General features: G+C 59.0%; 2 protein-coding genes across 4 annotated transcripts; one reads left to right on the top strand and one right to left on the bottom strand.

Moving 5' to 3' along the window:
• The first annotated feature begins 1,625 nt into the window (after positions 1-1,625).
• LOC135456126 (tyrosine-protein phosphatase non-receptor type substrate 1-like) lies at positions 1,626-17,303 on the top strand. 3 transcript variants are annotated; one of them, XM_064729807.1, is made up of 10 exons: positions 1,684-1,853; positions 6,663-6,792; positions 12,921-13,037; positions 13,168-13,280; positions 13,489-13,800; positions 13,914-14,261; positions 14,521-14,619; positions 15,030-15,054; positions 15,437-15,476; positions 16,141-16,521. In XM_064729807.1, the coding sequence occupies exons 1-10, from the start codon at positions 1,826-1,828 to the stop codon at positions 16,393-16,395; spliced, it is 1,467 nt and encodes a 488-aa protein (XP_064585877.1). In that variant the 5' UTR covers positions 1,684-1,825; the 3' UTR covers positions 16,396-16,521. The 3 variants fall into 3 exon arrangements, with proteins under 3 accessions (XP_064585875.1, XP_064585877.1, XP_064585876.1); XM_064729805.1 differs by having other exon boundaries at positions 1,626-1,853; positions 12,921-13,280; positions 16,141-17,303; XM_064729806.1 differs by having other exon boundaries at positions 1,706-1,853; positions 12,921-13,280; positions 15,033-15,054.
• Positions 17,304-18,469: 1,166 nt separating this feature from the next.
• On the bottom strand, positions 18,470-22,996 carry PDYN (prodynorphin). The gene is made up of 3 exons (XM_064729810.1): positions 22,806-22,996; positions 19,872-20,019; positions 18,470-19,629 (listed from the first exon to the last, which is right to left on the bottom strand). The coding sequence occupies exons 2-3, from the start codon at positions 19,998-20,000 to the stop codon at positions 19,078-19,080; spliced, it is 681 nt and encodes a 226-aa protein (XP_064585880.1). The 5' UTR covers positions 20,001-20,019; positions 22,806-22,996; the 3' UTR covers positions 18,470-19,077.
• Positions 22,997-23,304: the final 308 nt, after the last annotated feature.

The following is a 23,304-nucleotide window of genomic DNA, read 5'->3' as shown; positions in this document are numbered from 1 at the left end:
CCTCGGCCAGGCTCCACCACAGTCCTGCTGGTACCACCAAGGGGAGATCAAGGTCTTCTCCAGCATTGCTCTGTGGGGCTGGCTGTGTGCTGGGAATCTGGGTGCTGGCACTGCCACCACATCCCCAGGAGCCAGCACGGTGCAGAACTTCCCCCTCCAGAGCAGGGAGGGAGGCTTTAGTTTAAACAGCTCCCAGGAGTCCATCAATGATTAACACCCAGCTCTGAACTGTCCCTGCATGGCTGGAGCTCTGCCTGCACCCTGCCTGCCCTCCCCCCTGCTCCTGCTGCTTCCTCCTCCACAGCATTTCTGCTCCTGGGGCTGGGGCAGGGTCCCAGGGTGGGCACCAAGGCTCTCTGTGGCTCTGGAGCCCATCAGGGCTGGGGTGAGCCCAGTCATGCCCCATACAGACAGCACAGACATCTCCCAGTTTTGCAGCCACTGCACTAAGGGTGCAGGATTGAGGCCACCCTGTGTCCCTGCTGAGCTGCCCCGAGCAGGGTCTCCCTTGTGCCCTGTCCCTGTCATCAGTTAAGGTTGGAACAGCCCCCTCAGATTGAGTCCAATCATTCTCCCAGCACTGCCAACCCACCATGTCCCCAGTGCCACATCCACATGTTTTTGGACATTTCCAGGGATGGTCACTGCAGCACTTCCCGTGCAGCTTAGTCCCGGGGCTGTGCACGTGTTGCAGACCCACACAGAGAGCAAACCCTTCTCTGGGGCAAGGGGAGGATCCTGTTTGCCAGCCAAGGTCAGCACAGCCCTGCCAGGACTCGCAGCACCTCGGCGGGCACAGGCGCCAGCACTGCCAGCCCTGTCCTTCCCAGCCCACGCTGCTGCTGTGTTTTCCCAGCCTGTCAGCAGTTTTACCCTAAAACCCCTCACTTCAGGTCAGCCAGGGCCGTTTCCAGGCCAGGCACAGGATATAAGCCACCTTTCCTGCTCTGACACAGCCGTGAGGAATTCCCCCAGAGTGTGAGCAGTGTGATTGTGTTGGGCTGCATTAAGGAAGCCCGGGCAATTCCCTGCTCTGCAGCATCCCACGGGACACCACTGCTGGCTGGCACAGCCTGGGAGCACAGCCCGGCCCCAGGATGGCTCAGCTGCCCTGTGGATACAGTCCCTGCTGGAGCCTGCGGGTTTTCCTGCTTGCTTGTGGATGGTGGATGTTCTAATGGGGGTGGGTGGGCTGACACTGGGCTCTGCTGCCACTGCTGAAGGCCAGGGTGACAGTGTGAGTGTGCCATGGGGACACTCAGAGCATCACCCCAACCCAGCAAAGCCCAGCTGAGCAGGCAGAGCTGCAGCCCTCCCTCATTGTCATTGCAGGGGCTTGGAGGGAACCAGCTGATCCTGGCAGTGCTGGGGATTAATTCAGTGGTAGAGGGACACTAAAATTAAGTGGGCTGTGATTCAAAACCCTAAGGAGGGGGCAGAAATAAGGGGTCCAGGCAGTGCGCACAGAGGGGCCTCCTCAGAAAATGCCCCATGCCAAGGAGCACCTCACCTCCAGCCTACACCAACTGTGCCCCACAGCCCCAACAAAGACCTGAGAGAGCTGATATAACTCAGCTGTAACTCCTAAATCACCCAATAAAAGCTTGGCTAAATCAATTACAGGTAGTTCTCATGAGCCCCCTCAAGAGGTGAGGAGCAAACCCAGGCACAGGCTGCCCACAGAGCATCCTGCACAGCCTACCCCACCCTTTCCTGGCAACCAGGGCCCTGAACGAGGCCCCTGCAGCTCATCCAGGGTCTCTCCCATATATAAGGGGGTGATGTGATGCACCCCTTCCCTGGCTGCAAGTGTTTATGATGGTGGATGCTACCACAGGAGTATGAGGAGACAGGTAGGCTACATACCCCTGCTTCTAAAATCCACTTTTAGAGGGCTGTGGGTGCCCCTTCCCTGGGTCACAGTCCATGAAAGCCATGCCCACATTAACATATTGCTTGTTATAAGTTAACATGAGATAAACTAATTTAAGCTTCCCCTGTACTGCATGTCTCGGATTAAATTGGCAAGGTACCTAATGAAGCTGCAGCTCCATTTGTTGTGCTGGAAGCCCTAAATATCAGCAGTGTAATTGGTGCTCCCCGCTTCAAGAGACATTTGTGCTTCTCTCCCAGCTGAAAGCCCTCTCTGGGTGCTGACTGAAGCCTGAGAGGTGGGGTGGGGGGAGGCTGGAGGATGTGCCCACCTGGATCTGAAGCTGGAGGGGTCTTGGAATTAGTTTTTGAAGCTGGAGGATGGATGGGGGGAACATGAAGCACTATGAAGGCTGCACTGTCTTGTGGGTGCCAGAACAGACCTTGTGTGGGCCTGGTGCTCTGATGTGGTCCCACAGGGTGTTTTGTTGTGGTGAGCTGTGAAAGTAGCACCTCTCAGGGGCTGGGCTGGGAGGTGGTGGTGGCTGGGACCGGGCCAGGCTGGCTCTGAGTTTCCCCAGGGTGGTGAGTCCCTGCGGCACTGGGTTTTTTGGTTTATCAAGGAATCTTTGAGGTTGGAAAAGACCTTTAAGAGCATTGAGTCATTATTGTGGAGGGCTCCCATAAGTACTGGCTGCTCACTGGTGCTTGGGCATGGCTCTGTGCCCACAGCCCCAAAACAGCACCTGTGGATGCTAAATTTGGGGTATTTTCCAGGCTGATGTCTAAAGTATTGGTATTTTTTTCTATATCCCTAAGCTGGTTTGGATTTTGAAGGGTGGACTGAGCATTTTGGGACAGCTGCTGTGTCCAGGTGTGATGTGGCCACTCAGGCTATTGGTGCTTTGCCCACTGTGCCACCCCATTGCTAGGATGGGGATTCCAGGCAGAGAAAGACTGCAGCCACCTCCCTCAGTGAAATGGGATTCATTGGCAGGCCCAGGTTTGGCCCTGCAGGGCAGGGACTGGAGCCTCTCCCAGCTCCATCCCCTGTGAATGCCCTGCAGCCAGGGGAGGCACCGCTGCTCCCGGGGGCAGTCGGGCTGGGAGAGGATCACACAGGAGCTGATTAAGGCATGAGAGAACAGTCTGGGCAAAACCAGTGCTGCAGGACTTTCCACTGGGATTGGTGTTGTAATTGTTCCCACTGCATGCTGCCAGGCTCTGACAAGAGATGGGGTGCTGCTGCTCTGGCTGGGGGTCCCTGTGTGTGGATGGGTGAGGGAGCAGATCCTGCAGAGCTGCCCAGCTGGGAATGCAAAAAGGACATTGAGCCTGTGGTTGGGAATAGGGAAGGGGAGCAGACCCCTGCCTGCCCAGCACCCAAACCCACAGGGGTGGCTGAGCCTGGCCCAGCCCACGTGGAGCTCGTGCCTTCCCCAAACAGGTGCTAGCAGCGTGATGTGAGTTCCTCACTGTGCCTCAAAGCTGTGAAAATCAACTCATTCTTGAAAAGCTCTCCAGAAACACTGCCCTGTCCCCATGCTGGCTGCTGCCCAGCTCCTGGGGCCAGGGAGAGCCCAGCTCTGGGGTCTCTGGAATCCTCCCTGCCGGAGCAGGGGTTTTGAGCTGAAGCAGGGAGATGCTGCAGAGCAAGCACAGCCTGGGTGCCCGCTGGCAGCACAGAGAGCCTGGCACTGCTGCCCGGCCTGCCAAGCAGTGCTGCAGCCTCCTGCTCACCGTGGGTGTTCTGTACAGAAGGATGATGATGATGATGGCAGAGTTGCACTCCCAAAATTTTGCCTTGTCCCTCTGTCTCAGGAGCGCAAGGAGCCAAATGCTTCTCTCTCCCTGGCTCTCAGTGCAGGGCAAGGGCTGCCCTGACAGGGTGAATCCTCCAGACCTCTCATGTTGGAGCAGGGCCCCTGTGATGCAGAGTGGAAGGGCCATGGGTGGGAGGGGAGGCAGCTGAGCCTGCCCATATGCTTCCTAATGGGGAGCAATAGCAGCTCTTCCCGGGAAGCTCGCGCCGCACCATCTGCTCTGTGCAGTACCTTCTCTTGCAGAGCTTTTTAAAGCTCTAACTTCCCTTCCCGAGCGCTCTGCGGTGGCTGCTGCTTGTGTGCAGGCTGGCTCTGCTCTGAAATCGCCTCAGAACAGGTTGTCTGAACCTTCCACACCGAGCAGAGCATCCCAGGCAGGCTGAAGCCAACCAGGCCTCCAGGATCTGTGCTTCCATGTAAAAATAAACCAGGAGAGGTGGCTGTGAACGGCTGCAGTGTGTCCCTGGCATTTGCCCTCATGCTGGGCACTCACTTGCCCTGAGGGTCTCTGCTCCTGGACTTGGGCTGGGTGGGATGCGCTGCCCATGGTGGTGTAGCTGCAGGGCTTCCACAATCCACTGCTAATCCTGTGGAATATCCAGAGCTGAAAGTGACCCACCCAAAGGATCAGCAAGTCCAACTCCTGTCCTGGCACAGGACACCCCAAGAACCCCACTCTGTGCCCAAGAGCATTGTCCAAATGCTTTTCGTACTCTGACAGGCTCAGGGTTGTGACTGGGGAGCCTCTTCCAGTACCCAAACACCCTGTGGTAGAAGAACCTTTTTCCAATACCAACCTCAAACTTCCCTGACAGAGCTTCATGCAGTTCCCTGGAGGCTTATCACTGGTCACCAGAGAGCAGAGCTCAGCACCTTTGCTTCCTCTGAGGTGTAGTGTCCCTCTTGTAGTGATGTGTCCTCCCTGTGTCCCATCCCTGTGCAAAGAAATTATTGCTGTGCACAAAAGGCCAAATCCAAGTGCTCCTCTGGACCCCTGCTCCCTGTTGGCCACTCTGGCCAGCTCTGTGAAGGGAAATGATGGCTGTGCTGGGCTTTCCAGGACCAATGCTGCTGGCCACAAAAGTTTTTCCAGCGGGATCAGAACTGGCCACAACGCTTGAGTGCAGCCTCCAGCTGCCAGGGGATGGCAGAGGGAGGTGGGTGCAGAAGCCTGGGGAGTGGTTCCCGGTCCCAGCAGCGCTAAATTAAGGCTGGATGTGCCCCATGGGCGTAGCTGGGGCTGAGGGGGAGGCTGGCGGGGCCGGGGATGCGCGGGCGGACGCCGTGCGCAGATTGATGGTGCCAAGTCACTTCAGATATCTCGGCTGTGTTTGTGCGAGGCTCTAAATAAAACCGACAGCCCTGGCGGCTGCCTGCAGAGGGAGGGAGAGGAGGAGGAGGGGGAGCCGGCAGCGGGTCCTCCAGTGTGCACCCAGCGCTGTCCTCGGGGACCCGGCCCAGTGTGGGAGAGTGATGGTGTGAGCTGCGTGGGCTGGCAGCTCCTGCTCTGCAGCGCCTGCCCCGTGCCTGCCAGGGCAGAGGGGACAGTGGGGTGGTGCTGGGAGCTGCCAGCATCGCACCTGGCATCCCAGGTACCTGGCCTGGCCTGGCTGAAGTGCCCCTGGGCGGTGTGAGAAGCTGTGACAGGTGCAGGCAGTGGAGAATGTGTCCTTGTGACTCCCCTGGGAAGGACTTGGTGTCAGGGAGAAGCAGGGCGGTGCAGGGACACGAATCCCATGGATGCTGACACCCCGACAGCCTCTTCCTCAGCCCTGCCCACCACTACAGCTGCCTTGTCCTCAGAGTCTTGCTTCTGCCTGCTGCAGGCTCCCTCGGAGGGGACATCACGGGAATGTCCCCATTCTCCCAGCGTTCTGGGCAGGAATCTCCTCTCCCTCCCCATCCACCCTGTGCCTGTCTGTGCTGCACCAGTGTCCCCTCCTGGCCCTGAGCCCTGTGGGCCAAGCTGACCTGTCCCTGTGGCACCGGCAAAACACCCCCTGTGCCTCTGCCATGGGCTCACCTGTCCCTTGGGAGGGCACTGGGCACCCCAACACTGTGTGCTGTTTGTGCCTCTGCCACGGGCGGTCCTGGCTCAGCCCCGGTGGTCCCTGTGTGTTCAGGACCCCGAAGGCTGTGTGTGCTCCTGTCCCCAGTCCCAGCTCGGGGATGCAGGGCTGTGTGTTGTGATCCCTGTGTGCTCCTGTCCCCAGTCCCAGCTCGGGGATGCAGGGCTGTGTGTTGTGATCCCTGTGTGCTCCTGTCCCCATTCCCAGCTCGGGGATGCAGGGCTGTGTGTTGTGGCCGTGCCCAAGCGCTGCCTACACCGGCAGCCTGTGGCGAGTGAGCGGATCCCCAGCCCCCATTCCAGGGGCCACGGAGCCGCCTCGCTCTGTCCCGGCGGGCAGGGGCCGGGCACCGCGGGGCTGCTGGCGGCCGGTGCCGGGGATCCCCTCCCAGCCCACCTTAAGGCAGCCGCACACCGGGCTGACCGGAGGACTCTGCCCGGGGCGGGCGGGGCTGGCTTCGCCCCCGCCACGGTGGGAAGCGGCGCCGCACCGGGGCTGCTGGGAGCCGGAGGGGTCTCGGAGCTGGGGCCGGCTCGGTCCCTCCCCGGTACCACGGCAACGGAGGCGGCGCGGCGCGGGGGGAGGCGGCTCCGCGCGGCACCGGGGCACGCGCCCGCCCGGGGCCCCGCCGCGGCGGCCCCGTCAGCGGCCCCGAGCCCGCTCCGGTGCCCACGGGCGCGGCGGGGCCGCGGGTCCGTGTCGGTGCGTGCGTGTGCGCTGCCCGCCCGCCGCGGGGGGAGAACGGGGGGAGCCCGGCCTCCTTCCTCATTTTGGGGCTGAGAAGGGCGATTTCCTTCGCCAGCTGCAGTTCTGCGCTTCTTGCTTTTTTTTGGTTTGTTTTTTTTTTTTGCCTTTCTTTTTTTTTTTTTTTTTAATTTGTTTTATTTATCAAACCCAGCCGCCGAGCCGGGCGCGGGGCCGCGCTCTGAAGCCGCGGGCTCCGCTCCCCGCACCGATGGAGCCGCATCCCCGGGATCCCGGCCGTACCGCCTGGGCATTGCCGTGCCTGCTGCTGCTCGCCCTGCCCGGTAAGCCATGGCTCCTGCCTGCCTTCCTGCTCCTTTCCTAGCCCTATTCTTCCCTATCCCTCCCACCCTGCTACCCTGCTCTGCCCTGTCCTCCCCTTTCTCACTGCTCCTCTCCTCTGCTTTGCCCTGTTTCCCCCCTTTTTTCCATCCTGCTCCTGCCTCCTCTGTCCTGTTTTCCAGCTTTCCCTCCCACACAGCTCCTCTCCCCGCTCTGCCCTGTTTCCCCCCTTTTCCCTGCTCCTCTCCTCTGCCCTGTGCCCCCCTTGTCTCCCTGCCCTGTCCCCCGTTTCCCCCGATCCTCTCCCCGCACACCTCCGGTACCGACATGACGCCGCCTCTCCGCGCACGGTTGCTTTGACCTTTCTGCGGTGACCTAGAGAGCGGCGGTGGCCGAGGGGCTCCCGCGGGGCCCTTGCCTCTTCCCAAACCCAACTTCAAGGCAGGCAGACATGCCCTTTCCCAGCGAGGCAGGGAATTCGGCAGGGGCATGAAGAGGCATGTTGTTCCCACCCATCTGCGAGCACCCCCTGCCAGCTATGGGTGAGGCAAAACTCAGCAAGCAGCCGGAATTCCCACTTGGAGATGGTAGTGGAGGGGGCATTGGTGAGGGCTGCCTGTTTTCTCTGCCAAGAACTTGTTTTTCTTGCTGCCCTCCTGCTTCACCCCACCGTGGGCTCTCAGCTGTTGGGCACTGAGGCGGTGGAATTGCAACACCTCTGGCCGTGTAGTCCTGTGTCGCCTCAGGGTGCCCCAGACCTCCCACAGGCTCATGGCTCCACCAAACCCTTGTAAAAGCTGGGGGACACTGCAAAGGACCAGTCAGAGTGTGCCACTCTTGGCTGTTTCCCTTGCCGGCAGCGGGAAGTCTCTCATCCCACCAGGAACCGAGCCCTGTGCTGACTGCTGCTTTCAAGGATGCTTCCTTTCTAGGGTGTTTCGTTTTGGGTGATTTCGAAGGAATTGCTCTCCCTGCCAAAGAGGGACGGGGTTTTTGAGGCAAACCTGCAGCAATAATGATGCATCTTCAGGAGCATCTCGCTGCTGAGCTTTCTGCTCAATTCCAACCCCATCCCTTCCAGCCAGATCCCACTACAAGCAGCCCAGCCCAGGTTCCGCGGGGGAAACCCGCATTCTCCCGAGCCCATTGAAATAGTTACCATCAAAGCTTTGCTTGGGCAAAGAGTTGGATGCGAACTTGGGTAGAAAGCAAATGCTTTCAGCACAACGCTCCTTGCTTTGAGTCGCCTGATCACAACTGAGAAGTGTTGGCCCCAAACTGAAAACTCAGGCTGCTGAGAGCCAAGAAGGCTTTGGCGGTGAGTACGGCTTCCCAGTGAGCCACTGCGATTTCCTGCGTGAAAGAATAGCTCCAGCAAAGCTCCTGAACTTAATTAAATGTGGTCTTGGAGTAAGAACCCCATTTCTTTGAGCCAGCCATGGGAAAAAACCACCCTGGTGTTTTGAAGTGGTTTGCATCCCTGATTTTAGGTGCAAACGTGCACGTCTTTTTTTTCCATATGGCGAATCCCTCCTGGGCCGTGGCTCAAACTGAGCTGAACTCCAGCAGAGTTGGCCCAGGCTCCCACTGCCGGCTGTTCTGACAGCTTCTGCAGAAGTGAAGGGGAAAAGGAAAGGTCCTGGAGGAGACCTTCCTGTGGGGCAAAGGCAGCGAGATGTGGGAAACCAAACAGCAAAGCCCCATTGAGGAACTGTGCCCTGCAGAGCCCTTCCAGGCCGGTCTGTCCCCACAGAGGTTTCAGCTGTGCTCCGCAGAGCCTCTTCCAAAGGGGAATTCAGTTTCCTGCTGGGGCTCTGGCTCTTGGGATGAATTTCTGCTGATGCTGGAGGAGGGGAGCTTGGAAATGGAGGCTGCCTGTGAGCTGAGGCTTCCTCTGATGTCGCGGATGTGAAGCACAGCCTTTACTACAGCCCTCCCTGAGCGCCCTGGGGTCTGCTCTGGGCTCAGCAGCTATCCCCAGGGCTCTCCTTGCCTTCCCTAAACAGCAGATTCCAGGCCTTTTATAGACAGCACCTGTTAGTTTCCGCCCCTGGCAGCCCTGCTGCAGGTGAAATTCCAGCAAGATTATTTTGGGGTTCCCCTGCCCGTTGGCCTGCTCCTTCAGTGAGTGACTGTGGGGCTTGGGATGCCGGTGACCAGCTGCACGTTGTTTCTGGAGCACGCAGCCATCCCGGAGCTCCTTACCCAGCTCCTTCAGAGGAAAAAAATCTATTTTTACCAGGAAGCATCCAAGCAGCCTCTCCTGAATTAAACCCCGGCCTCTTGCAATCTGTTCAATATCAAATACTTCAAAAGGTGGAATATAGAAAAAAATGTGTCACCGACATGGAAAACTTGCACTGCAGCGAGAGCTGGGATTATTTTGCTCCCAAATTAAACTGAATAAGGGGAAGGAGGCAGGCTCTGCTAGATCGTGCTCCTGCCTCTGCTCTGGGCTGGAAGTGCTCTGGGTCTGCACTGCGAGGGTGCTCCCACCTACGTGGGAACTGTCAGGTGATGCATTTCAGGGCTCTAAAACCCTTGGCTAATTCTGGAGTGTAGGATAGAACAGATTACAGGGTCAGAGCACCTAAGTTCCCCATGATCTTGGGGGCAAGAGGATCGTGTTCCAATTCCTAGTGGCTTGAAATCTAAGGAAAAAGGTGTCATCAGGCAGCAGGGGAGAAGCAGGGAAACAGAAATTGTGGTGTCTCATGTTTTTGTGGCCTGAAGCCCCTGAATGTCCTACTCCTGGTGCACAAGCACATCGTGAGCTGCTGGGAGGGAGCTTGGCTGGGCTCTCACTCCCACTCCCACTGGGTGAGCACCTCAAAAGGGGAAGGAAAGGCATCAGCTGCATGTGAGGAGAAGCTGTGTTCAGGGAGAAAGAGGAAAGAAGCTTTGGTGGAAACTTTGCATTTTCTAACTAATGTATTCTGGGGTTTTCTGCCGACTTCCCCTTTGTGTTTTCCCTTTGGGGTGGAGGGGTTGGGAGCATTGCTCTGAGCTGCTGCAGGGGGTTGGGGTCGTTCTGAGCAGGAAGGGGTCAGGCTGGTCCTGGTTGGGGTGGTGGATGCAGGCAGGAAGTGGAGGAGCCAGGTATGGGGTGGTCCTGGTTGGGGTGTTCTGTGGTGGATCTGGCTGGAGCTTTGTGTCATAGATCAGAAATCCTGAACAGGGTGATCTGAGCAGAGCTGGGTGAGGGTCTCTGAGGCAGCAGAGCAGAACATGAGGGAAAATACCCCAAAGCCCCATTTCAGTCCTGTCTGAGGGGCTGCCTGGAGCCTCATGGTGTGACTCTTGTGCAGTGACCAAGAGCTGCCAGTGAAGCCGGCAGCATGAAGCCCTTTTTCCCTTCAATCCTCTGGGAGCAGCAGCAGTCAGGAAAGCAGGAAAGCACCTTGCATCCTGTCCCTGGACAACAGCACGCTCTGTGCCTGCTAATCCCTGCGCAGGGGAGGCGGGCACGCTGCTGCCCCGGTGAGGAGGGAATGTGAGCTCGGGGCTGTGGAATGCATACACACCATCCACTTGTGGCTGCAAATCTGCACCCTGGGAGAGATCCCTGCTGCTTGCCGGGATAAATCCCTGCGGCTCCAGGAAGGCAGGACCCTTGTGCCAAGGTGGTGGGGAGCCCTTGCTGCCCACCAGCCACAGGCAAGGCACCCAGCCACGCTCAGCTCAATGTTCCACTGCAGTCAAGAAATGACCTTTGGAGCTGAGCAGTGCCCACCCTGACGCTCTTTGGTGTTGGGGTCAGCTCTGGGGTCCCAAAGCAGGCACTTGCCCAGCTCTCCCCCTCAGCACACCGCGTGCCTCATGGGGAGATGGGCAGATGGAGAGAGGGAGGATGAGGAGGAGGCGCTCGGCTTGCTCAGGTTGGGCTCTGTGGGGCCGTGCAGGCAGTTCTGTCCGGTGCAGGGGACCCTCATGGGGGTAACCACTCCACAGAAGTTGCTTTTGCAGAGGGGAAGAGTGAGTAACTCACTCATCACAGGGCACAGAGTGAGTGGAGGGGGTGGCCCTGCTCCTGTGGCCGCAGTCCCTTGCTTTGCTGAGTGCTGCCTGCTAATGAGCTTTGTTTGCCCAGTTTGGTGGAGCCAGTGCTTGGTGTTGTGGCCCCCTGGGTACCTGGGAGGGCTGGGGGTGCCAGTCTCTGTGCCTGTGGCAGCCTGGTCCCTGCCTGTGTCACATCCACGTGCAGTGGGTTGGCATGAGACAGATGATGTGATGATGCTTCTGTGCTTGTGAACTTCCTCTGTGTGTTTCTCAACCATTTCTTGCAAAAGGTCTCTCGGCAGCAGGAGATGGAGAAGTTCAGGAGCTGCCACAGAAGCAGATCTGGTGGTGTTTGCCCTGTGTCAGTGCTGTGTTCAGCATATGGAGTGCACGAGGCCTCTGCTCCAGGGCTGCTCCCCACAATTTTGGTGTCATCTGAGAAACACAGGGTTGTCTTGCAGGTGCTCAGGGCGCCACTGCTCAGGTGCAGGACCAAGGCTCAGAGTGAGTGACTCATCTGGACGTGACACAAACCAACTCTGTCCCTCTCTGCTTGTTTTGTGGGAAAAACTTGTTCTCATGTTGAATGCTGCTGGTGTGTTAACCCTGACATGGCTTCAAAGGAAAACACCAAGGCCTGAAGGTTTTGGCTGAGGATGCTGTGGACTGGTGCCCTGGGCAAAAAGCCTTTAACTGGGGCAGTCTGGAGAAACTGCTCCTGCTAATTCTGACCATGGAGATTGAGTAATTCCACACACAGTGCAACAGTGAAAACATCTGTGGGTACAGCACATACCGCTGTGAGTCAGGAGGGATTAACAGCTGCCAAAAATCAGCTCTGGTCTCTGTGACAGCCAGCTGTGGCCAGAGGGGTCAGAGCAGCTTGTCCTGCAGCAGGTCCTCCTGGGAGCATCCAGCCAGAGATTATCCTGCTGGGTCCCAAGGGAAGCCTTGGCACGAGTTGCTGTCCTGGATTTCCCTGAAAGGAGGCTGTAGCCAGGTGGAGGTCATTCTCCTCTCCCAAATAACAAACAACAGGACAGGAGGCTTCAAGTTGTATAGGGGAGGTTTAGGTTAGATATTTGGGAAGAGTTCTTCACTGAAAAGGTAAGAGAGCTGTCCAGGGCAGTGGTGGGGTCACCATCCCTGGAGTTATTTAAAAGATGTGTGGATGTGGCACTTGCGGTCGTGGTTTGGTCAGGGGCTTGGGCAGTGCTGGTTTAATGGTTGGGCTCAGCGATCTTAGGGCTTTTCCAGCCTAAAGGATTCTGTGATTCCATGATTTTGCTGTGAGGGATGTGGGCTGCTGGTCCATGTGCTCCCCGTGCTGCTCAGCATTACCTGCTCAAACACAGAGATCTCTGTGTGACCATGACACTGGTTCTGGGTGCCACAGCCACCTGTTACCAGCAGGTGGATCCAAGTGGTTCCCCCACTTCTCTCCCCATGCAGCTTAAAAAACTGTTCCTTTAGGCAGTGACCAGGACTGAAATCTTGTGTGAATTTGGTTGCAATAACTATATTGGCATAGGAAGCACTGACAAAATTAACCCCTGGGTAAGCCATGGGTGTGTAGTGAGGGTTATCTGGGATGTTACTGTCTGTCTGTCTGTGCAGGGAGGTGTGGCACAAGTGACTGGATTAGGGACCAGTGGTATGGAGATGCTCCAAAGGTGATGTCTCCCTGTGCTTGCTGCTGAGCAGGAACAGCACCTGCTTGGCTGGCATTGGTGGGGGATTGGCTGTGCTCTGCTGGGATCACCAGGGCTGGGATTCCATGCAAAAATGGGACAGATTCAGGATAGAAAATGCAGTATCACATTGGTGATGGGAGCTGGCTCTTTGGAGCATCTCGTTTTGTGTGCTTCTTTCTCCTGGCTGACAAAGCCAGGTGGCTGTGGGAGGCAGCCCAGCGTGCTGGAGACACGGGCAGCTGGGATGGGCTCCATCTGTACAGGGCTCAGCACAGTCACCAAGCAAACCTCTGTCCAGCTCTGCTGCCAAGCCCTGCAGGCAGAGCAGTGTAGCCATAGCCCATCACCTGGGGTGCTCAGCCTGTCCTAGGGCTGGGAGAACCGTCAGGAGTCTGGATGTGTGGTGCCAGGCAAGACTTTGTCTCTTTTTTCTCTAGGTGTGGATGCCCAGGCGAGTCAGGCCTTCACTCTGCAGCAGCCCCAGGCCAAGGTGACGGTGACAGCGGGGGACAATCTCACCCTGAACTGCATCGCATCTGGAGATGCTGGACCAGGTCCTGTGATGTGGCTGAAAGGCCTGGGCAGTGGGAGCAAGACTGTCTATGACCCCAATAACGAGGATCCCTCCTCCCGTGTGACGGTGGCAGTGCCTGGGTCTGACACAAACTTCACCATCCACATCAGGAACGTCCAGCCTGAGGACATGGGCACCTACTACTGTGTGAAGTTTGTCAAGGGGAGCACTGGTGCTGATGAGTTCTTTAGGCGTGGCAGTGGCACCGAGGTGACTGTGCAAGGTGAGTGGGGCTCTGGAGCAGCTCCTGCTGGGAGCCACCCAGCGGGCTCTGCTCAGCTGGAGCAGGGATGGGGAAGGGGCTCAGGGCTGCTCCAGGAGAGGATCCCATGGGCCATCCCCGTGCCCTTGTGTGAGACTCTGCTCCAGGCAGGCCCAGGGCTGGGCAGGGGGCAGAGCCTGGTCTGAGGGCCCCGTGCTTCTCCCCACAGCCAAACCCAGCCCCCCGCTCGTGTCCGGGCCTGAGCAGAGAGCGATGCCGGATAAGTCGGTGCCTTTCACCTGCACGACTGGAGGGTTCTTTCCTGACAAGATTGGCGTGAAATGGTCCAAGAACGGCAACTCCATGACGGCTCAGCCACCCCAGGTCACTCAGTCAAGGATGAAAACCTACAACATGTCCAGCACAGTGGAGGTGGCCCTGCAGAAGGACGATGCCCGCTCACAGATCACCTGTGAGGTGACGCACCCCACGCTGCCGGCCCCGCTGCAAGGGAGCTTCCGGCTCAGCAGGGTGCTGAGAGGTGAGGGCTGGGGGCTCGCATGGGGGTGCTGCTCTGTGGGGCTGGGGTCCCTGGGAGGAGGGCAGGGCACCCTGCGGGGCACAGCAAACACCAAGCTCTGCCTCTCTTCCCAGTTCCTCCCAGCATTGATGTGCAGCCTGAGCCGAGCCCCGCTGAGGTGAACAAGACCGTGGCCTTCACCTGCCTCCTGAAGGAGTTTTACCCACCTAATGTGTCTGTTTCCTGGCTGGAGAATGGGATTGAGATAAAGGGGCAGAACCTCTCTGGGCCACTGGAGGTGTCCCGGGGCTTGTTTGAGCTGAGAAGCCGGGTGGAGGTGCAAGCGACGGAGGAGAAAAACGGGTCCACGATCACCTGCAGGGTGGTGCACGATGGCCAGGCCCCTGCCAACTACTCAGCCGTCCTGTGGATCTCCAACCCAACCCTGGGAGGATTGAGCAACAAGTTCCAGATTAATAAAGGTGCGTCAGAGCTGCTGGGATGGGGTGCCTGGCAGGGTGGCTGTGTGGTGTCACCCCTGAGGAAGCTCAAAGCCCCAGTCAAAATCTGGTTGAAGGACCAAATCTCCATATCAGGGGGCTGGGGGATGTGACGGTGGCAGGCACTGAGCTGTCCTCCTTGGTGCCTCATGCATCACTGGGCCAGTCCCAGTTGTGAGGCTGCTGGGACTGTGTGGTACCACGTTCCTGGGCCATGGTGACCTTTTCATTGATGTTTCAGATGATATGCTCATCTACATCGTGGTGGGTGTGGTCTGCACCGTGCTGGCCCTGCTGGTGGCTGCCATTCTGTACCTGATCCGGACCAAGCAGATCAAGGGTAAGGGAGCCAAGTGTGGGGCAGGGAGACAGCTGCTCCCAACCCCGTTTTTCCTCTCTTTCCCATGTGTTTCACATTGCCCTATTGGACAATAACTCCTGGCAGTGCAGCTGCAGGTCCTGCCCAGTGGGGTGATGGATAGAGCTGCCCATGTTGTTTGAGGCTGCAGGGAAAACTCTGGCTGGTCTGAATCCTGCCCTGCACCTCCTGTGCTCCCCCAGGAGCAGTCCTGAATGAAATTGATTGAAACTCCAGGGAATTGCAAGCATTTGCCTCTGGGAAAAGATATGTCCTTGTCCTTGAAGCAGTCTCTGCATGTGATCTCTGTGCCCAGGGAAATGGGGCGTTTATCTTGTTTCCTGAATTATTTTTTCCCTAAGTTTTTTCCTAATTTTTTCCTTCTCTTTCAGCAGGTAAAAGCTCACCGTCTGCCAGGTGAGTGCAAATCTCTTCTAGTCACTGGGTAACCTGTGGGAACTCTGAGCTAGACACCCCCAGTCCACAGAGTCCCTCAGGACTGGGACAGAGCTGTATCCCCAAAACTTGTGAAGGGGAAGGCAGGAGCACAGTCTCTGCCCATCTCCCCAGCTGGGGCTCTGGGGATTTTTGCTTGTGGTGGGGCTGAGCAGAATGGTGGGAGCTGGTCTCTGGCCAGCAGAGAGGCAGCTGGACCAGCACAAGCCAATGTTCAGGACCTGTCTTGCTGGGTGCAGCTGCAAGGACCTTGGCTTGCATCTGACCTCCCCAGCTGCTCCATCACCAGGGAAAGGGCAACAGGACCCTCCATCCATCTGACTGTTCTTGTCCCTCCTTCCAGGTTACATGAGCCAGAGAAAAGCAGCGAGGCCACGACCCAGGTGGGTGATGCTGGGACTGGGGAGGGAGAGTGGCTGGGAGCCACTGGAGATGGGAGTGGAGGGTGGTGGTTCTCAGTGAAACATCTCAGTGTCTCCACTCTGTGGCCAGAGGTGGAAGAGAGGCTGCCCCAGGAAGAGGATAGCCACTTCCCTGAACCTTTTCTGCCTTCACCCTCCCTCCTCCACCACCTCCTCCTCCTCCTTCTTCTTCTCCTTCTCCTCCCAGTAAAGTCTGGGTTGGTGCTGCCTGGAGAACCAGCTGTGCGATAGCCAGCCAGGCTATTTGTGGAGTTATTTTGCATTTGGTGACGCAGCTACGAGCGAAGTCGTGATCAGCAGCAATCTGTCCATCCCACCCAGGCACTGCCAGCTCCCACGTGGGCATCACTGGGCAGTCTGGCCTTGCTGGGATGCAGTGGCTTCAGTGACAGCTCTGGAATTGTGGCAGTGGTTTTGAAGCCAGAGCAGGGTGATGGGGTGGCTCACGATGTGAAGCTGTAGCATGGGGTAGAGCATGGCTTCAGGGTGGTGGCTGCTGGCATTGTTCCCCCATAGAAGCAAGGTTGAGGTGCCCCGGGCCGAGCTGCAGTGGGATTGACTCCAGAACAGGGCTGTGGGTCCAGGGGCATCGTTCCATAGGAGGAACTCTTGGTGCCTCATGCAGGAATCCGACCCCAACAACCTGACCTACGCGGACCTGAACTTCGACAAGGAGAGGAAGAGCATCCGGCGGATGGTGGAGATGAGCCAGCAGTCGGAGTACGCCTGCATCCAGAGCAACCAGGCGCCCAACGGCGACGACAACCTCACCTACGCCGACCTGGACATGGTGCACCTCAGCAAGGCGCCCAAGCGGCCGGCCCCGCGCCCCGAGGAGGCTGGCTCCGAGTATGCCAGCGTCCAGATCACCAGGAAGTGAGCAGTGGCTGCAGGGACCCCCTGTCCTGCTGGGAACAGCTCTGCTCCTCCCTAAGACTGTTCTCTTGGAAGCAGCGGGAGCGATGTGAGGATGCGCTGCGGTACCTGTGTTTTAGGATGGAAATGGAGCCCTCAGTACTTGTGGGGGTCTTCTTCCATCCAGAGAGACATGGTTTTTGGGGGCAGTTTGGTCCTGGGGCTGCCAGCTCCATCCCTTCAGGACCCCCATCAAGGGTTGCTCAACCTCAGTGTGCCGGGTTTGCCCGCAAGCAGATTCAGCCAGCGGAGCAGCAGCTCCTTGGGAAGCTCCAGCTGCGCTGAGGGGACAGGTACAGTGCCTCCACACCAGCTCTCATGGGGATGCCACTGCCTGGCCCACGGCTCCCCAGGACCAGCAGGGCCCCCACACTGCCTTCTGGGGCTCTGCCACCACGCCTGGACACCAAACTCTGGCTTTAAAGGAAGGACCCGAGTGTCCGCCTCTCTTCCCAAGTGTCCCTTCTGCGGGACCTCTGTCTCGCCACAAGGCCAAGAGGCTGGAAGGCCAACGAGCCAAGGCCCCCGCCCTGCCGTCCAGGGGAGCTCCAGGTCTGGCTCCTCAGCACCAAGCATCCTCCTCCTCATCATCATCATCACCTTCCTGTGCTCAGCCTTGCCCTGCCCTGGGACCCACCAGCGCTGCCCCAGGCTTGTACAAAGCGTGCGAGGGCCCCCCCAGCCTGGCTCCCCCCGGGAGCTCCCCGCAGGTACCGTGTAACATGTTTTGACTGTTTGACATGTAACTGTTAATTTTTAGAGCTGAAACCCCCAATGTTTTGTGTTGTACGTGGGTGTACTGCTGTGTACTTAACACTAGAATAAGATGTGCAAAATTAAGACCGAGGCCTCAGTAAAGAATCCCCCAAACCCTACAGAGTTTATAAGAGACTTCTATGCTCCCCCCACCCCAGCTCTGTCTTGGGGGCCAGACAGGCTCCCCCCAGCCCACCCATGGGGACAAATGTCTTCCCTGTGCCCCCTACCTGGGCCACCGTGTGGAGTCTGACCCTCTGTTGGCTCCTGCAGCAGTGGAAGTGCAGGGGGCTTGAGGGCACCTGGGGTCCTTGGGGTGCTTTGGGAGCAATGTGACTGCTTGTACAGACATTTTTTGTTGTTTTTTTTTTTTTCTTTTTGCTTGCAAGATATTTTTATAATAAAAGTGAAAAGTCCTGTGCTGCTCCCGCACGTGAGCGTGTCCCTGTGCTCAGGGGGGTCACCTTGGCACTGGCATTGGGGCTGCAGGGTGGGCTTGGGGGTCTGTGTGTCCTGCAGGCAGGAGGAGAGGAGGGCTCGTCCTGCACAGCCCTGTCGTGTGTGCTGCAGGGAAGGCAGGAGGTCAAGGCTGGGATGGGGGCTGTGGTGCTGGTTCCCCTGGGCACCATGAGGGAGGGGAGCAGTGCACCCCATGGGCAGGGAGCTGAGCTGGGGTGCCCAGACTGGTGTGCAGGCAGGCTGGGTGCTGGCTCCAGCCTGTGCTGTGAGTGAGCTGAGTGTTCAGTGCTCTGCAGTGACCTCCCCCCTTTCCCAAGCTGGAGCTGGTGCCTGGGATGTGTCTGGGGCATGAACTGTCTCACCAGAGCCAGGAACTGCCATGTGGGGCTACACAGACAGTCAAAAGGGAACTTGCTGCCCAGGCTGGGCTTCCTCAGCTCTGAGCTGCTGCTGGAGGGGTCACTGAGCAGAAAAGGGACAGTTTGCCCCCTGCCCTCAGCACAACTGCCCCTTCCCAGCTGGGCAGCAGTGGTGATTCCCAAGGGAGTCTCCCCTGCCTGCTGCTGCAGGGGGTACCTTGCCAGCACCCTACAGCCCCCTGCAGCAGGCTGAGCATGGCTTGCTCAGCTGAGATGGCCCTTTCACCCTCAGGATATGGCTCCAGAGGTGTGTGGGGCCCCACATTCCTTTTGGCACCCATGGCACTGGAAGGACACTACTGTGTGCTGCCTGCAGCTCTCACAGCCAGCACCCCTGGCCCATTTGGGCACCCCAGTTTGGGGTGCTTGCTCTGCCCTGCAGAGCACACTCAGCACCCAGATGGCTTCAGCTTCGTTGGCATCTGCCTTTTATTGACTGCAGGGGGAGTTGGGTGTTGGGGCTTGGGGCTGACCCTGCCTCTGGAGTCGCTCTTGGAGGGGGAGCCCAGGGGCACCAGGAGGGTGCTGGGATCGGTGGGGCACTGTGAGAGGCTCGGGGAGGGGAGTGAGGGCTGGGCTCAGCAGTGCTTGAACACCTGGTGATGGTGCTGTGGTTCCACCAGCCACCTCTGCCCGTGGCCTCCCCAGTCCAGCCCTGCTTCATCCTTCCCAGTGCTCGGAGCCCCCTGCCCTGTAGCTCAGCTCTGGTGGTTTGCAGATGCTGCTGTGCTCCAGCAGCCACGGGAGGATGGAGGATCTCTGTCCCCAGCAATACCCCCCGGGAACCCTGGGCTGGGCCACAGCTACCCCACCAGCAGCCGGAGGAGTGGCACTGTCCCCTCCGCACACAGGATGGGCAGGTGAACCAGAGAGGGACAATGGGATGGAACTCACGGTCCCCTGAGCGAATGAGGCAAGGGTGACACCGGCCACACGGGGCCGGGCAGGGGACAGGGCTGGGGGTGATGGCACGGTCGGGGTGGCAGTGGCAGTGTGGGGAGCCACGCCTGGCTCTATAGGTCTGAGACCTCCCCTGAGTAGGCGCTGGGCTCCTCGTCCGACCGCGTGGTCACCTTGAACTGCCGCCGCAGGAAGCCCCCGTAGCGCTTCTGATTGTCCCACTTGAGCTTGGGCCGGATGCGGCGCAGGAAGCCCCCGTAGCGCTTGTGCAGCTCCGGCCCCTCGGCCCCCGTGGGCTCCTCGTCCCCGTCCCCTGCTGGCCCTGGGTAGTCCTCGGGGGCCGCTCGCTCGCCCGGCTTGCGGCCGAAGCCCCCGGACTTCTTGCTGAGGCCACCCTTGGCGTGAGCGTTCTCGCGGAGCAGGGACAGCAGCCTCGCCTTGGACATCATCTTCATGAAGCCCCCGTAGCGCTTGGCCGGCGCTGGTGGCAGCTCTGCAGCGCCCAGAGCCTGCTCTGGCTCTGCCTCATCCTCCTCTGCCTCCTGTGGGGATGGCTCTGTCCCCTCGGCCAGGGCCACCAGTGGGGCCAGGAGCGCCAGCGCCTTCCTGCACATCTCCCACTCGGGGCCGGGTGACAAGGAGCCCTGGCATTCCCACAGGCACATCTGTAAAACAGCGGCCACAGGTGCTCGGGGTGAGCCCCTGCCTTCCTCCCACCCCACCCCGAGCCCAGGGGTCCATGCCCACCGTGCTGCTCAGCTCGGTGAGAAGCCAAATTTGCACAACCCCAGCACCTTGGGGTGCCCATGACCAGCACACCAGGTGCCACCCAGCTCTGCCACCCTGCACCCATGACACTCCACTGCTGTGGCTCCCTGGCTCACGTCCCCGTGGGGCTGGCACTCACCAGGGGCTGGACGCTGCTCTCGGCACCGCGGCTCTGGGCTGCGCAGAGGGAGCACTGGGTGACACAGTCGGCAGATGCCACTGCAGACAGGGACAGGCAGAGTGCCAGTGCCAGTGCCCACCGTGCCATCTCGCCCTGCAGACGCTGCCTGGAGAGGGGAAGACAGCACAGAGCCTGTCACCATCCCTGTGCCAGCTCTGGGGGCCATCACCACAGGCACTGGGCACCTACCACCTCCATCTGTGAGCTGCTCTTGGGATCATATGCAGGGACCTGTGCCTGTGCCCATTCCCACATGATTCACCTGTGGGTGCTGCTCCCAGCAAGGACACCACAAGATGTGAGCCCTTACCCTGGCTGCAGCCTGGTCCTTGGCACAAGGCCAGAGCCATTGCCAGCCCCTGGTGGCCACCAAGTCACTGTGGGCAGGACCACAGTATTGCATCTCGTATCTCATCTCATCTCATATCTCAGTTCCTCTCGGTTCCTCTCCATCTCTTACCATACCACTAAAAAGAAAAGTCCCTTTTTTCCCCCAGCACTGGGTTTCTCTGTGATTGCCACGTCTGCATGGCGCAGGCAGATGAATCACCAGCTCTTCCCCTTGGCCCTGGGGAAAAGAGCCCCAGCAAACGGAGCTGTGGTGGCAGGTGGATGGGGGGATGCCATGGCCCAGTGTGGACTCACCCCAGGCTGCTGTACCCCACACCAGAGCAGCCTCATCTCCCCTCCTTCCCACTCACCAAGTCTGCTGGGCTGGTGCATCAGGAGAAGGGAAAAAGGAGGACTCTGGGTTCCAGCCTACCTGCACACCACCATTGCCATCCTCCAGATGTTTGAGAGCCTCTGGCCTCTGTGGATGGATGAGGACACTGTGCTCAGCTGGGAGAGGGGCTCTGCAGGTGGCAGTGCTAAACCTGACCCTGGGTGAGGCTGGAGGGGCCCCTGCCAACCCCAGCAGCATTGCCACAGGATCACGGTGCCACTGGGACCATGATAGCCCTGGAGTAAGAGCCAGCCCCAAAGGGGTGCACTGGCTGCAAATCCCTGCCCGCCTCCATTGCTGCTTTTATCTAGGGTGGGTAAGGCATGACCCAGAGGGATCTGTTACACATTAATGACGCATATTAGAGACTATTGTGCTCTCCAGCAGTAGCAGCTAATGTACTGTAATTGGTACTGATGAAGAATTGTTAATGCCACAGTATTAATTCATGCTGGATTAAAATTTAATTTAAATTATCTGCACCATCGTGTGTCAAGCTGTCTGCATTCCTTGGCTGCACAGCCACCAGCTCCGTGAATCCTCGCAGTGCCCTGGCAGTGTGGCAGGGCACGGGATGGCAGCTGCCCAGGATGGCAGGGGCACGGTGGGACCTCAGCCAGCCTGGACTCTGAGACACGGGGACAGTCCCTTATTGCATCAGGGCCACCGAGACTGCCCCGAGGAGCGAGGACGTGCCCGCCGCACAGGTAAGTGCCAGCTGCAGCTCCAGGGGGAATGAAGCTCCGACAAAGAGCTGACAACTGCTTCGCCGAGCCCCGCCGGGAACCTTTTCTTTCCCTTTCCCACCCGCTCCCCTCCCTTGCTCCTCCGCTGCCTCTATCCCCGTGGGTGCTGCCAGAGCAGCACACAGGGACGGCACCGGGCACGTTCCCATGCTGGTTTGTCTGACACTGCACAGTTCAGACCTCTGGCATTCCAGACACGGTGTGTCCCATCTCTGTCACCCTACTGCCGACGGGGGATTTCATGGCACTCAGGGGAGCTGCAGTTCCCTGAGCACAGCATGGCCAAGGACACCCTGGGACACCCCACTGCAAATGTACCGTGTCCAGGTGGTGCCACAAATGTCCCAGCAGTGCTCTGCCTGCTCCTGGAGCTGGGATGAGGAGGACTGGCAAAACGGGAGCAGGAAAAGGGGAAGAAAACAAAGGGCTTTGGACAAAAGAGGAAAGAAGCAGCGGGGAGGAAAAAGCAAAAAGAACACAAAGGGAGGAAGAAGAAAAGCAGAGTTCGAGCTCAATCCTGCGTTACCTGGAGGAGCCCAAGGCTCCGGAGCCATCCTTCCTGCAGGAACACCTTGGAAGGTCCATGGCAGGGTCTGGCAATGCCAGCATTGAGTCCCAGCCTCTGTGGCCACTCTCAGCACATCCTACCTGTGCCAGGTGCCTGCTGATGTCCCTTCCTCCCCTGTCCCATTTCCACTTCAAATACCAGGCTTTGCTTTGGAAAACCCCCAAGCATCATCCATGCACCCCAGGGGCCAGTTACAGACCTGGTGACCCAAGGAGGGATGAGGAATCAGGACTGTGTGTGCTGGACAGCAGAGACTGGTCCCATCCTGACTAACCTGTGATTATACCTAACAAAGGATGTGAACAGCTCTCCCACACTGAGCAGATCCCTCCTCCCACACAGGTCCAACTCCACGGGTTTGGGTCCTGCACATAGTTCTTGTGGAGAACAATCAACCTTCCAACGTCTCCTTTCCTCACCTCCAAAAATTTCCTGGAAACACCATCAGGACAAGGCTTCTCCAAAAAGCTGGTAACTTTTGGAATAGAATCACTCAAGCACTGCAGCCACACTGCTGCCTGAGCCAAGAAGGGGGAGAGAGAACCCTCCCATCCTCTCTGCCCCCTCCCTTTGCCCCTCCAAGCCCTGGGTGATTCTGCTGCCAGGATGGCAGGCACAGCATCAGCGCATAAATGAACCCCAGCAGAGCTCGGGACTGCTGCTCACGGGCTCTGAAACCACTCAAGGGACAGGAGGGACCTACAGCCATGTGGAAGCTCCCCAAAATAACACAAGTCCAACCACAAGCCACTCTCAGCAGTGCTGTTCTTAAACTGTTGCTTTTTGGGGAGCAAGAGCGATGCCCTGACTGTACCCACACAATGGAAGGGGGATGCCACCCCCGGCAGCCCTACCTGCCGCTGCTCCCCGTCCCGCCGAGCACCCGCTTCGCCAAGTCAGGACGGCTCGTGGCCGGTGGCTGTCCCTCCACGAGCGTCAGGCTGCGCCAGTCATCGGTGGCAAGGCCACACTGGCAGGTGGCCCCGCGGTGCCGCCCCGGTTGCCCACCGGACTCGCCGGCGGCTGCCTCTCACCCCGCTTTTATGGCCACGGAGTCTCCTCCTGCGGCGGGGCCCGGCTGTGCGCGGCGGCAGAGCCAATCGGGGCGAGGGAAGCTGTGAATAATCAGCCCCGCAGCATCCCCGCCACCTCCCCAGCAGGCTCGCCCGCACCGCCGAGGCCTCCCCGCAGCCCCCGGCCGCCCCGGGAATCGGGGTGCGCATCCCGGGGTGCGCTCGGAGGCATCCATCGTGCCCAGCCTCGGTCCTCGGGGCTGAAACGCCTGCCCCAGACAAGGAAGGTGGCAGAGGACCGGGATGGGGTCTGTGTGCCTTCCTGCCCAGCTGCGTCCCA

The sequence above is a fragment of the Zonotrichia leucophrys genome, chromosome 20, assembly GCF_028769735.1.
Source record: "Zonotrichia leucophrys gambelii isolate GWCS_2022_RI chromosome 20, RI_Zleu_2.0, whole genome shotgun sequence".
NCBI classification, from domain to species: Eukaryota; Metazoa; Chordata; class Aves; order Passeriformes; family Passerellidae; genus Zonotrichia; species Zonotrichia leucophrys.
Note: the sequence above shows the minus strand (reverse complement) of the source record. Positions and strands in the feature narration are given on the sequence as shown.

Bases quoted from the DNA above. Each gene is read 5' to 3' on its own strand.
- PDYN (XM_064729810.1), bottom strand. From the start codon at position 20,000: ATGGCACGGTGGGCACTGGCACTGGCACTCTGCCTGTCCCTGTCTGCA. The intron at 19,630-19,871 runs GTGAGTGCCAGC...GCTGTTTTACAG, and splicing joins AGAGCAGCGTCCAGCCCCTG to ATGTGCCTGTGGGAATGCCA.
- LOC135456126 (XM_064729805.1), top strand. The intron at 6,793-12,920 runs GTAAGCCATGGC...TTTTTTCTCTAG, and splicing joins GCTGCTGCTCGCCCTGCCCG to GTGTGGATGCCCAGGCGAGT. The intron at 13,281-13,488 runs GTGAGTGGGGCT...TTCTCCCCACAG, and splicing joins CACCGAGGTGACTGTGCAAG to CCAAACCCAGCCCCCCGCTC.